The sequence below is a fragment of the Ylistrum balloti genome, unplaced genomic scaffold (assembly GCF_031769215.1).
Source record: "Ylistrum balloti isolate Yb309-2 unplaced genomic scaffold, AGI_CSIRO_Ybal_v1 Utg369734, whole genome shotgun sequence".
NCBI classification, from domain to species: domain Eukaryota; kingdom Metazoa; phylum Mollusca; class Bivalvia; order Pectinida; family Pectinidae; genus Ylistrum; species Ylistrum balloti.
Genome location: NW_026781947.1, coordinates 279,451 through 292,093, shown reverse-complemented (window position 1 = coordinate 292,093; position 12,643 = coordinate 279,451). Strand labels below are relative to the sequence as shown.

Below are 12,643 nucleotides of genomic sequence, written 5' to 3'. Positions count from 1 at the left end.
ACATGACCTCCGTTTTATAGCTGACCCAAACCAAACTCCAGACCGTATATATATATATATATTGTATATAACAGGTTACATTGTTTGTTGTTTATTTACGAAACCAAAGTTGTAACGTATTAACTACATAGGGCTAAATGTATGAAAAGTTGCTGCTTCAAATGATGGCTCAAATCAGTTATATTAATCAACAAGATGACGATTACACAGAAATGTAATAATTTGTCAATAAATTTAAAACATTCCTCAACACGACAATGTGACATAAACATTTTGTCGTGTTGTCGTTTTGACTAGGACAAAAGTATTGCCGAAATCAGCCATCTCAGTTTCCATTCTTCCAGGTAACAGGCATTTGAATAGTTTATTAATGAATATATATATATATGTAAATATAAGTTATCTAAAAGAAATGTGTAACTTGATCAATAATCGGGCCCCAGAAAACTCTCTCTATAGCAGAGAATTATTTAATATCTGTCAACGCGACATATATCTAGAAAATAATGGTATCGTCTTTCAGCGAACAGATAACCTCCGTGATGAAACACCTGCGGTTAATGATAACCCCGGGGTTAGCGGTAAATCCAAGTTTCATGTTGCAGTCCGGGATTATCCAATGAGTCAGGGTACCAGGTGTACAGGCGGAAAATGGCACTTGTCAAATTCTACATTTTTTTTATTAAATGATTCATATTACCAACTTCCAAAATAACTGTATCAGATGTCTTTTTTTTTAATCTTCCATTAAAATTCATGTCTCGTCCTGAAACTAACAACCGTAAGGTGTATGAGTATAGTGACGTCACTTCATTGTAAAAGGTGCACAGAACTATTTTGTCACGTGACCTACTTACGATTTAACAACAGCTCTGGGGAAAACCCGAAAACATTTCCTTGGATGGTTAACAAAGTACAGTGTGTCTAATGGGAGCGGGGAGCATCGATATCATCATCACAGATCCCCGAGACCGAAGATGTTTCCAACCCTGAGAATATCCCCGACTAGTATGGTTGTACTAGGATTGTGTATAGGTAGGTGTAAATATACACATGTATACAGGTGTGAAGTGTTTACCATACTGTACTCACGAAAAGCGGGTTTGGATGAAAGATTTATATACAGCTATTTGATCGTGTACACCACATATAGACACATATCATAGAGTATAGGCATATAACTACAAACAGTATACATGAACATAGGAAAACACAAATACACTGGGTATACCTATATATAGACCAGAGAAACACAAATACCCAAGCTATACCTGTGTATATAGACCAGAGAAACACAAATACACAGGGTATACCTGTATATATAGACCAGAGAAACACAAATACACCAGTTATACCTGTATATATAGACCAGAGAAACACAAATACACCAGGTGTACCTGTATATATAGACCAGAGAAACACAAATACACCAGGTATACCTGTATATATAGACCAGAGAAACACAAATACACAGGGTATACCTGTATATATAGACCAGAGAAACGCAAATACACAAGGTATACCTGTATATATAGACCAGAGAAACACAAATACACTGGGTATACCTGTATATATAGACCAGAGAAACACAAATACACCAGGTATACCTGTATATATAGACCAGAGAAACACAAATACACAGGGTATACCTGTATATATAGACCAGAGAAAAGCAAATACACAAGGTATACCTGTATATATAGACCAGAGAAACACAAATACACAGGGTATACCTGTATATATAGACCAGAGTAACACAAATACACAAGGAATACCTGTATATATAGACCAGAGAAACACAAATACACCAGTTATACTGTATATATAGACCAGAGTAACACAAATACACCGGGTAAACCTGTATATATAGACCAGAGAAACACAAATACACAAGCTATACTGTATATATAGACCAGAGAAACACAAATACACAAGCTATACCTGTATATATAGACCAGAGTAACACAAATACACCGGGTAAACCTGTATATATAGACCAGAGAAACACAAATACACAAGCTATACCTGTATATATAGACCAGAGTAACACAAATACACCGGGTATACCTGTATATATAGACCAGAGAAACACAAATACACAAGCTATACCTATATATATAGACCAGAGTAACACAAATACACAGGGAATACCTGTATATATAGACCAGAGAAACACAAATACACAGGGTATACCTGTATATATAGACCAGAGAAACACAAATACACAAGCTATACCTATATATATAGACCAGAGTAACACAAATACACAGGGAATACCTGTATATATAGACCAGAGAAACACAAATACACAGGGTATACCTGTATATATAGACCAGAGAAACACAAATACACCAGGTATACCTGTATATATAGACCAGAGAAACACAAATACACCAGGTATACCTGTATATATAGACCAGAGAAACACAAATACACCAAGTATACCTGTATATATAGACCAGAGAAACACAAATACACAGGGTATACCTGTATATATAGACCAGAGAAACACAAATACACAGGGTATACCTGTATATATAGACCAGAGTAACACAAATACACCAGGTATACCTGTATATATAGACCAGAGAAACACAAATACACAGGGTATACCTGTATATATAGACCAGAGTAACACAAATACACCAGGTATACCTGTATATATAGACCAGAGAAACACAAATACACAGGGTATACCTGTATATATAGACCAGAAAAAGACAAATACCCAAGCTATACCTGTGTATATAGACCAGAGAAACACAGATACACCAGGTATACCTGTATATATAGACCAGAGAAACACAAAAACACCAGGTAAACCTGTATATATAGACCAGAGAAACACAGATACACCAGGTATACCTGTATATATAGACCAGAGAAACACAAATACACAAGGTATACCTGTATATATAGACCAGAGAAACACAAATACACAAGGTATACCTGTATATATAGACCAGAGAAACACAAATACACAGGGTATACCTGTATATATAGACCAGAGAAACACAAAAACACCAGGTATACCTGTATATATAGACCAGAGAAACACAAATACACCAAGTATACCTGTATATATAGACCAGAGAAACACAAATACACCAGGTATACCTGTATATATAGACCAGAGAAACACAAATACACTGGGTATACCTGTATATATAGACCAGAGAAACACAAATACACCAAGTATACCTGTATATATAGACCAGAGAAACGCAAATACACCGGGTATACCTGTATATATAGACCAGAGAAACACAAATACACCAGGTATACCTGTATATATAGACCAGAGAAACACAAATACACAAGGTATACCTGTATATATAGACCAGAGAAACACAAAAACACCAGGTAAACCTGTATATATAGACCAGAGTAACACAAATACACCAGTTATACCTGTATATATAGACCAGAGAAACACAAATACACAGGGTATACCTGTATATATAGACCAGAGAAACACAAATACACAAGGTATACCTGTATATATAGACCAGAGAAACACAAATACACCAGGTATACCTGTATATATAGACCAGAGAAACACAAATACACAGGGTATACCTGTATATATAGACCAGAGAAACACAAATACACCAGGTATACCTGTATATATAGACCAGAGAAACACAAATACACCAGGTATACCTGTATATATAGACCAGAGAAACACAAATACACAGTTGCGGCGTCTGTCGTCCGTCCATCATCCGTCAACTTTTTGCTAAAAATCGCTACCAGTCATGAACTACAGAACAGATTTCGATCAGTGAAAATTCTCTAAAATCCTTCTGTTATTGGAATACCTAATCCTTGTTGAAAAGAATCTAATTTTGTATAGATCTGGAGTCTGACATCAGAGATGTGGGGCACAAAAGGGGTAATGTAAGTTCTTAAAAACCTTCTTCTGAACAAGGATATTGATAAGTTTGGTCTGGGGTAATTTTTATGAATGGTGAATCTGACTCCTGGTCGGGACCCGATAGGGAAATTATTTCAGAAAAGTATTTGTCCCATTTGAAATTCTTTGTTAAATGACTGATTAACTGAATTAGTCTGGTGAGCGATGTATGCCCCTTGGGCCTCTTGTTTTAGAAAGTATTACAGGGTTTTGTTGTTCTAGAAATTCGTAGCAATTTTCCCTATGTTGTTTTGATCAGTTATCAGTGATCAGTAGACCTGGATCACAAACACATTGCAACACGTAATCATTGTCTATTTGTTGAAACTCGCGGGTCCGGAGATTAAGATAAATGAGATATCAGTATCCAGAACACATTACAAGGTGCATACGTGAAGGCCTGTGTAACATATTCTCAATCACATCATTTTCCACGAAATCTGATGGACATCGACGCTGGTCCGTTATTTAGTGGGTCCTATAAATATGTTGATAACGTTATCATAAGCATCTTAAATATATCATGTGTTTACTAACAACCATCTCATCCCATAAAGTAAAGCCGGACACCGGACTCAATCAAGATATGACATATCGAACACTTGTCAGTGTAGGGTTCAGTAAGGGTCGTTATTTTCGCACACCGTACTCAATCAAGATATGACATATTGAACACTTGTCAGTGTAGGGGTCAGTAAGGGTCGTTATTTTCGCAGGACACCGGACTCGTATCAAGATATGATCTATTAAACAGTTGTAGTTAGTGTAGGGGTCAGTAAGGGTCGTTATTTTCGCAGGACACCGGACTCGTATCAAGATATGATGTATCGAACACTTGTAGTTAGTGTAGGGGTCAGTAAGGATCGTTATTGTCGCAGGACACCGGACTCATATCAAGATATTATATATTGAATACTTGTTGTTAGTGTAGGGGTCAGTAAGGGTCGTTATTTTCGCAGGACACCGGACTCATATCAAGATATGATGTATCGAACACTTGTAGTTGGTGTAGGGGTCAGTGTGGGTCGTTATTTTCGCACACCGTACTCAATCAAGATATTACATATTGAACACTTGTCAGTGTAGGGGTCAGTGTGGGCCGTTATTTTCGCAGGACACCGGACTCAATCAAGATATTACATATTGAACACTTGTCAGTGTAGGGGTCAGTAAGGGTCGTTATTTTCGCAGGACACCGGACTCATATCCAGATATGATAAATTGAACACATTACTTTGTTTATGGATTGTTGGATTTGGTTTTTTTTAATGATTTTGTTTACTAAAGTTTTGTATATATTATGGTGGTTTTTTTTACGAAAACAATTTTATGTAGTGTGCAGTTAACATGACAGATAGGGTTATATTTTCAGTGATTTCGAGAGTATTCTGAATCCAAGAATCCGAATTCACGTATCAAAATAAGTTTAAATAGGTTAAGTGATTTATCCACGACATCAACTGTCCACAAAATGGTATTAAACACGAAAATTGAGTCCCACATAAACATACGATTTTACAGTATTCTTTGTTTAATCTGTTGTAACATTCAACTTTTCAGCATCTGTCCGATCGTCTGAAGTTCACCGATGTCCGTCAGACTTGACCGGTACCATGTACACACACAATGGCCAGTGTTACCGCTACGTGAACTCTCGCGTGACGTGGGACGTCGCTAGAGCAGACTGTTCATCCAGGAATGGCGGCCATCTTGTTGTAATCCTTGACCGGTCCACCCAAGATTTTATTTCCTCGCTACAATTTCCCAAATACACCCAACAGGTGTGGATAGGATTTTCTGACAGGAAGCGCGAACAGGCGTGGACATGGGTCACAGGTTAGTCCGCCATGTTCGATGTTTGGTGTTATTTACATGACAGGTTTAATTCAATCAAATACTGGCACAGTTCAGAGTATACTTATGTACTTCAAGTTCTTTTTGAATTATCCATTATTTGAAAAAAATTACAAATTTATTGAATTATTTACATTTCTTTAGCCCATATTTGATTTTTACGGAAGCGTATTACGGCCACGTTGTGTTTTATTTAAACTCGGAATTTCGAGAGAGTAATTCGAAATTTTGATATACATGTATTAACCAGAAATTTGTTGTTATCTCGATATTTCGGGTTCGACTTACTTACTCAAAATTTCGGATTACTAACTCGAACTTTCGTTTTAATATATCAAAATTCGGATTATTAACTCGAAATTTCGAGTTACTAACTCAAAAATTTTGATTTGATATCTCGAGATAAAATAAACACACAACGTGGCCGGAATACGCTTCCGTAGATTTTCCTCGGTCGCCGAAGTTTCAACATTTTAAAGCGGCTATTACCATAGGTTTCAACATCTGGAAATGGAGAATTCGGTTTATGAATAATAAAATATATCCATAATAAAGCGATACACGCGCCTATAACGTCAAATTTATGGTTTTTGTACATATTTTCGGCATCGGAACATTGTTTATTTTGACTATTGTTTATAAACATGTTCATGTTCGGTTTATTTGGAAGAAAGCCGAGTGGGTCACATAGCTTGTCACGTGACGAAGTCATTTACTTCCGCCGCAAAGAAAAAATGGATTACGAGGAAAGTGTAAACAAACAGGCATGTCTTATGTATGACACTTGCTTTTGCGCCTTGTGCTAATTCTTATTTGCAGTAAATGATTCTATAGTGTTATAATATATAATTTTTAACAACCAGTCTTAGTAATATGTTTTGTTCATTCTTGTCGTGCGAGAATTATCTATGTCAATCGCGGCCGCTTAACTAGTGGGGTCCCAAAGGGTGTAATTACAATCGAAAAAGAAAAAAACTCATTGGGCAAAAATGCACAGAAATTGATACTTTGTCTGTGCATATTAATATATATTGTTTACCATTCATCGTGTGTCTATGTGTTTATTATGAAGGTTATGTTTATCACCTCTGTCGGTATTCTCACAGAAACAGTAGTACTGTCATATTTTTACACTTAAAACGAATACCCGCAATTGGCCCCACCTTGCAGTCAACAACAAACATACGATAGTGAATTCAAGCGAATAACACGACTATTTTTATTCAACATTTATCAGATAACACTTTTAGTAATTTTGTCATATAACATATTCACGCGTCAAACACTGGACATTGGATTATGATAAATGGCAGGCGGACACGTTATAATTATAGGGCTAACGTTAAGCTAACCAGTCAAGCAGCAGCTTCGCAAATTCCGAATCCGTATTCAGTCCAAGATCCTCCTTCATTCATCGCCATCTAACGATCTCCTGTCTAATATAAATTCTTGCCCGTCTTCTTTTCTGGTCTGACTCCTTCCTCTTACGCTTTCTGGCACTTTCTGTAAGGTAACTTTTAGGTCCTTGTCGTCTTTTCGTATTTGCGTCCGCCATATTGCTTCTCTCTCAGCTTATACGCATGCGCAGCATCAGGGTTACGAGCGGTAATGTATGAATTAGATCAAGACCGCAATGTTTACATTCTTTAATTTTTAGATATAAATAAAAAAGGTAGCAGTGACTTTTAATTTTAGTAATTAACAGAAAGTCTTTGTTTTGTAACATACTATTGGAAAATGGAACGTTTTTGTATCGTTTTCTCATAGTGTTTTTTTAACATTATAGTCGCTTTAAACCTTACCATCATTGACGAAACCTAAGTAGATGGATGAAACTACTGTTTGGAGCACTTTAATTCCTTGCTTGGTTCGGACTTAGATAAGTGGATGGTTCTGCTGATTGTAATTGTATTGAAAGGCGTGATTCGCTAATATGTCTGCATTTACTTCACCTTTCAACAAGAATCTATTCTGCCTAACCTATAAAGGTTGCCATTGTGAAAAATAGTTTAAATCATGATCTATATATAGAACAGACAGAGTATAACGTAATCATTAGGTGTATCTATTCTGTACTACCTGGCAAAGTTGCCATTGTGAAAAATAGTTTAAATCATGAATCTATATATAGAACAGAGACTCAGTATTACGTAATCAGGGATGGTTATGGTAACGTACTCGCCTTTCACGCGGTTAGATTCTGCTCGACCACGTGGGTTTCCGCCGGGTACTACAGTTTCCTCCGTTAGTAAGACCCCTTGCACAAGTGACAAATACAAGTTATTTACAAATTGTTGTAAAATAGATCAAGTTGAAATTTTGAATATTGTTGTACTAAACGATCTGGATGTGTTCAAGTCTATTTCTATCATACATCATTTATCCAGGTGACGTGAGGACCTTTAAATTTTGGGCGATAGGCAATCCGGTATTATGTTTTGGAAACAATGTCTTATGTCCGGAGGACTGTGCATACTTGCGGACATCGGACGGACGATGGATAGAGGATAAATGTAATGATGTTCATGTCAAATATCAATACATCTGTCAGTATGGTAAGTAAACAAAGTCAGATATCGACATATCTGTCAGTATGGTAAGTAAACAAAGTCTTATATCGATATATCTGTCAGTATGGTAAGTAAACAAAGTCTTATATCGATATATCTGTCAGTATGGTAAGTAAACAAAGTCTTATATCGATATATCTGTCAGTATGGTAAGTAAACAAAGTCTTATATCGATATATCTGTCAGTATGGTAAGTAAACAAAGTCAGATATCGATATATCTGTCAGTATGGTAAGTAAACAAAGTCTTATATCGATATATCTGTCAGTGTGGTAAGTAAACAAAGTCAGATATCGATATATCTGTCAGTATGGTAAGTAAACAAAGTCAGATATCATATATCTGTCTGTATGGTAAGTAAACAAAGTCAGACATCATATATCTGTCAGTATGGTCAGTAAACAAAGTCTTATATCATATATCTGTCAGTGTGGTAAGTAAACAAAGTCAGGTATCGATATATCTGTCAGTATGGTAAGTAAACAAAGTCAGATATCGATATATCTGTCAGTGTGGTAAGTAAACAAAGTCAGATATCGATATATCTGTCAGTGTGGTAAGTAAACAGAGTCAGATATCGATATATTTGTCTGTATGGTAAGTAAACAAAGTCAGATATCGATTTATCTGTCAGTATGGTAAGTAAACAAAGTCAGATATCATATATCTTAAATTAATCTCAATTAAAGCTGTTTATGTGCTCTGACGTCTATCTTGCTGCTTGGGTCAGAAGTCTTTTTCTTTAAGATTTTATGCATGGCTAGTTTTCGTCTTTTCTTTTCTGCGTTTTATTCAGGCGAACTGCCAAATTATTGATGATTTTTTACTCCGCATTTGAACATTGCTTCAAAAGTGATAATGAAAAATAAAAAAAAAAAAAAAAAATAAATGAAATAGAAATAAGAAAACAGTAATGTTTAGTGGAAAATGAATTGAAATTAAAACTTGCTATTGATTAATTTTGACTTAGGTATGTATATGATTCTAAATTGATACACCAGATATGTCGTCAACGACAACATCACCAACGACAACGACGTCAATAATTACGACGATGCTGGCGACCCCAGCAACGACACCATATCAAACTACAACCACAACGACATCAACTGCTATGCCATCTACAACTACCAAAACACCGTCGACAACAAAAACAAAAAAGTCCTTGCCATTAACATCAAAGACGGTCACTCCTGTTAGCTTGACAACGACGCATGCGTCTACAACTGGCAGTCCGGTGGCTGGAGGAACGGGTAAGTTGCGCACATGACGATGGGATCGAGGCAATAGAGACCACACGTACATGTTAATTGCTTGTATAAATGTTTAGTCTGTGGGCATTAAAATCTCCCGGGCAACTGTTATAAATATGAAATGATATTAACAGGGACGTATATATCTCATATATATGATATTAACAACGAGATACGTGTTTTTATATAGATTGCAGACAACACAACCCTTGTGTGGTGCTTTTTCCATTGTTGTATTGTGTAGATTTACAAGTTACTATTGTATTGTTTCCTCAGGTCAGTTATTAGACGAAGACAAGGCTTTATCAAAAGGTGAGTAACGCTTACAATAAACAATGTTTAACGACCATCTTCGCTTTTTTTCTTCAAATATAAAAAGAAGTATTTCTTAAGACCATGCATGTATCTGTCGGTTTGTCAATTTATCTGCACTTCCGGTACTCCGGTCTCATAACATTTAACGTAAAATTTATCTTTTTTTACAACAATTGCCAAACAAGTTTTTTTTTACTTTTATACTAATCACTCATGTTGGCCCCGGATGTAAGCGCCGAGGGGCGTTATCACATTTCATATAATGTTTCCCAGAAGCTGGTCACTTCGAATTATATTTTTAAACTCGAAAACTTTTTCCATTTATTCCACTTAAACAGAAATTGTGTTTTGACGTATACCCAAACATGAAAAAATCTGGAAGCACAGAATCAAATGATCACTGAAGTTACTATTTTTTTCAAAGTTACGATTGTACCTGATGTGATTTAATCAACATACAGTATATAGTGAGAATGGGTGTTTAGATAAGAAAATTAAACATTATGAATTATAACAGCAAAAACCTACTGTATTACATGCTAAGGAAAATGACCGAACGTCGCTAATATTATATTACAAAATAAAAGAAAAACTGAATGGGGAAAACGGGGACTTACTAAAGCACTGCCTTACTGAACAGGCAGTCTTAATTGACATGATAATTGTGTGTTGCCTAATGAATAAGCGGGGGCTCACTAAAATACCGACCTGTGTTTTACAATTCATTCAAAAGTCAAGGATTGGCTAAATCACTGCCTTTTTGAACAGGTGGTCTTAATTAACATGATTATTGTGTGTTACCTAACGACTAACCAGGAACTCACTAATGTACTTTTGAACAGGTGGTCTTGTTGGTCTAGTTCTGGCGTTGGTTGTCGTCCTAGGTGTCATCGCTGTTGTCCTTCTGGTGATTATCCGTAAACGGTGAGTTAGCATTAATCTTTCATGTTTTACAATTTATTGTTAACACCGGCACTTTCTACAAACAACAGTTTACTATAAACTGCACAATGTGATTTGATCACTCTCAAATTACGCCTTCACATGCACTTTCAAACACAGAATACTTTCACACTGTGACCAGATTTTACATGTTACAACTAACTTTCAAATTGTAATATTTCAATTTCAACTGAAGTTAGACGTAGTGAAACCATCTAATTTAGCCTGTTTAATTTGTCAGTAAATTTTACGAGATTAGCATTGATCATCCATCATATTATTCTCTAAGGGGAGATAACCCTTACATATTTTAATGTGATTCCGTGGAAATTTTGACAGAAGAGATTTGTTTTCCATGTTTTGATATCTGCATGAGGCCTTGGAAATTTTGTCGTCTGCTACAAAATATATTTCAATATGATTATGTTGTGTTTTGTCTGTTTCAAAATGAGTCACATAACCGTATTATGCTTGAGTTACAACGTGTGACTATATCAATCCATCAGACTTGGACAAGTTCTAGTAACTGTAGACTTGGATATTGTACAAAATATCAAATACAAAGCGTCTTAACTGAAAAACAAACACACAACACGCACACACCACACCCCAACACACACACACACACACACACACACACACACACACACACACACACACACACACGCACATTTTTGCCGAATTTTTACTTTCATTTTCTTTTATTATAGAAACAGAAGAAAGCGGTATGAAGAAGATGACATACCGGTGCGGTTTGAAAACCGTACCTATGACACAAACCGACCTCCTAATTTATTTGTCGACGAACAAACAGTGATTTCTAACGGCCTACGTTCAACAGAAAATATTTATGCGACACCGGCACCCAAACCATGTAATAACAGAGTTTTGCACCAGAATGCGTACGATATACCAGACAACTGTGACGTCTCAGCTGGACATTACGACACCGTGAAGGACTGTGATATGATTGATTTAGATGTTGACAAGAACGGTGCTTACACAACAAACGGCGACATGGAGGATTCAACCTACTCCGATACAAAGCCAAAGAAAGGAACGGGCTTGGAAGTCTTCGAAAACCGAACAAATGACGAACTTCTCAAATGTTTTGAAAAATTCAACAAGGCCCCAACAGCATATAACAACAATTTGTACAGTGGGGATAGCAACGGTTAAAAGTAGCAACTTATTGACGACTGACAGGCCCTGACGAAAGTGTACAAGTACTTCCATACTGCTGATAATTGAAAACGATTTTTCACCACTTTATCAATATGCTTTAAATGACAAACACAAGTATTTTTGTCTCAATTTCGAGGAAAGTTGCGGAAGCAAGCCTATGGTTTTATTTTTTCGGTGGCAGCGGTGTCATCAACATTTCAATTCCATGGTTTAATTTCAAAATTTATTTTCAACTTCAACCAAGCTTGGTATATATAGCTAGATTTAGCGGACACTAACCCAGTTTAGTTATATTATAGTAAAATCTAAGGAAATCTGACCCCGCCAAATACATAACATACATGTTCCCACGTATTTTTGGGACAGAAACATGCAATTTTTATCACTGATTATCAAATATTTATGACTTGTTCATCTCATTTCCGATTTTGTCACTAGTCACATTGAAACAAATACTGTGATATGTTAACGAAGTTTAAACTTCCCCAGAAAAAAAGATATTTTCTGGGTAAAAATGTTATATTTCAATTTTAAGAAACGGGATCATTCACATTATACTCTTTCCATGTAACAATCTATCTTTGATGTTTAGATATTGTCAAGACTAC

The 12,643-nt window shown here is 36.0% G+C and overlaps 1 protein-coding gene across 1 annotated transcript; it reads left to right on the top strand.

The window, feature by feature from the left end:
- The first annotated feature begins 977 nt into the window (after positions 1–977).
- LOC132543008 (uncharacterized) lies at positions 978–12,029 on the top strand. Its single transcript, XM_060206462.1, has 7 exons — positions 978–1,035; positions 5,477–5,752; positions 8,158–8,325; positions 9,342–9,593; positions 9,870–9,905; positions 10,751–10,832; positions 11,561–12,029. Exons 1-7 carry the CDS (start codon positions 978–980, stop codon positions 12,027–12,029), a joined length of 1,341 nt encoding a protein of 446 aa, XP_060062445.1.
- Positions 12,030–12,643: the final 614 nt, after the last annotated feature.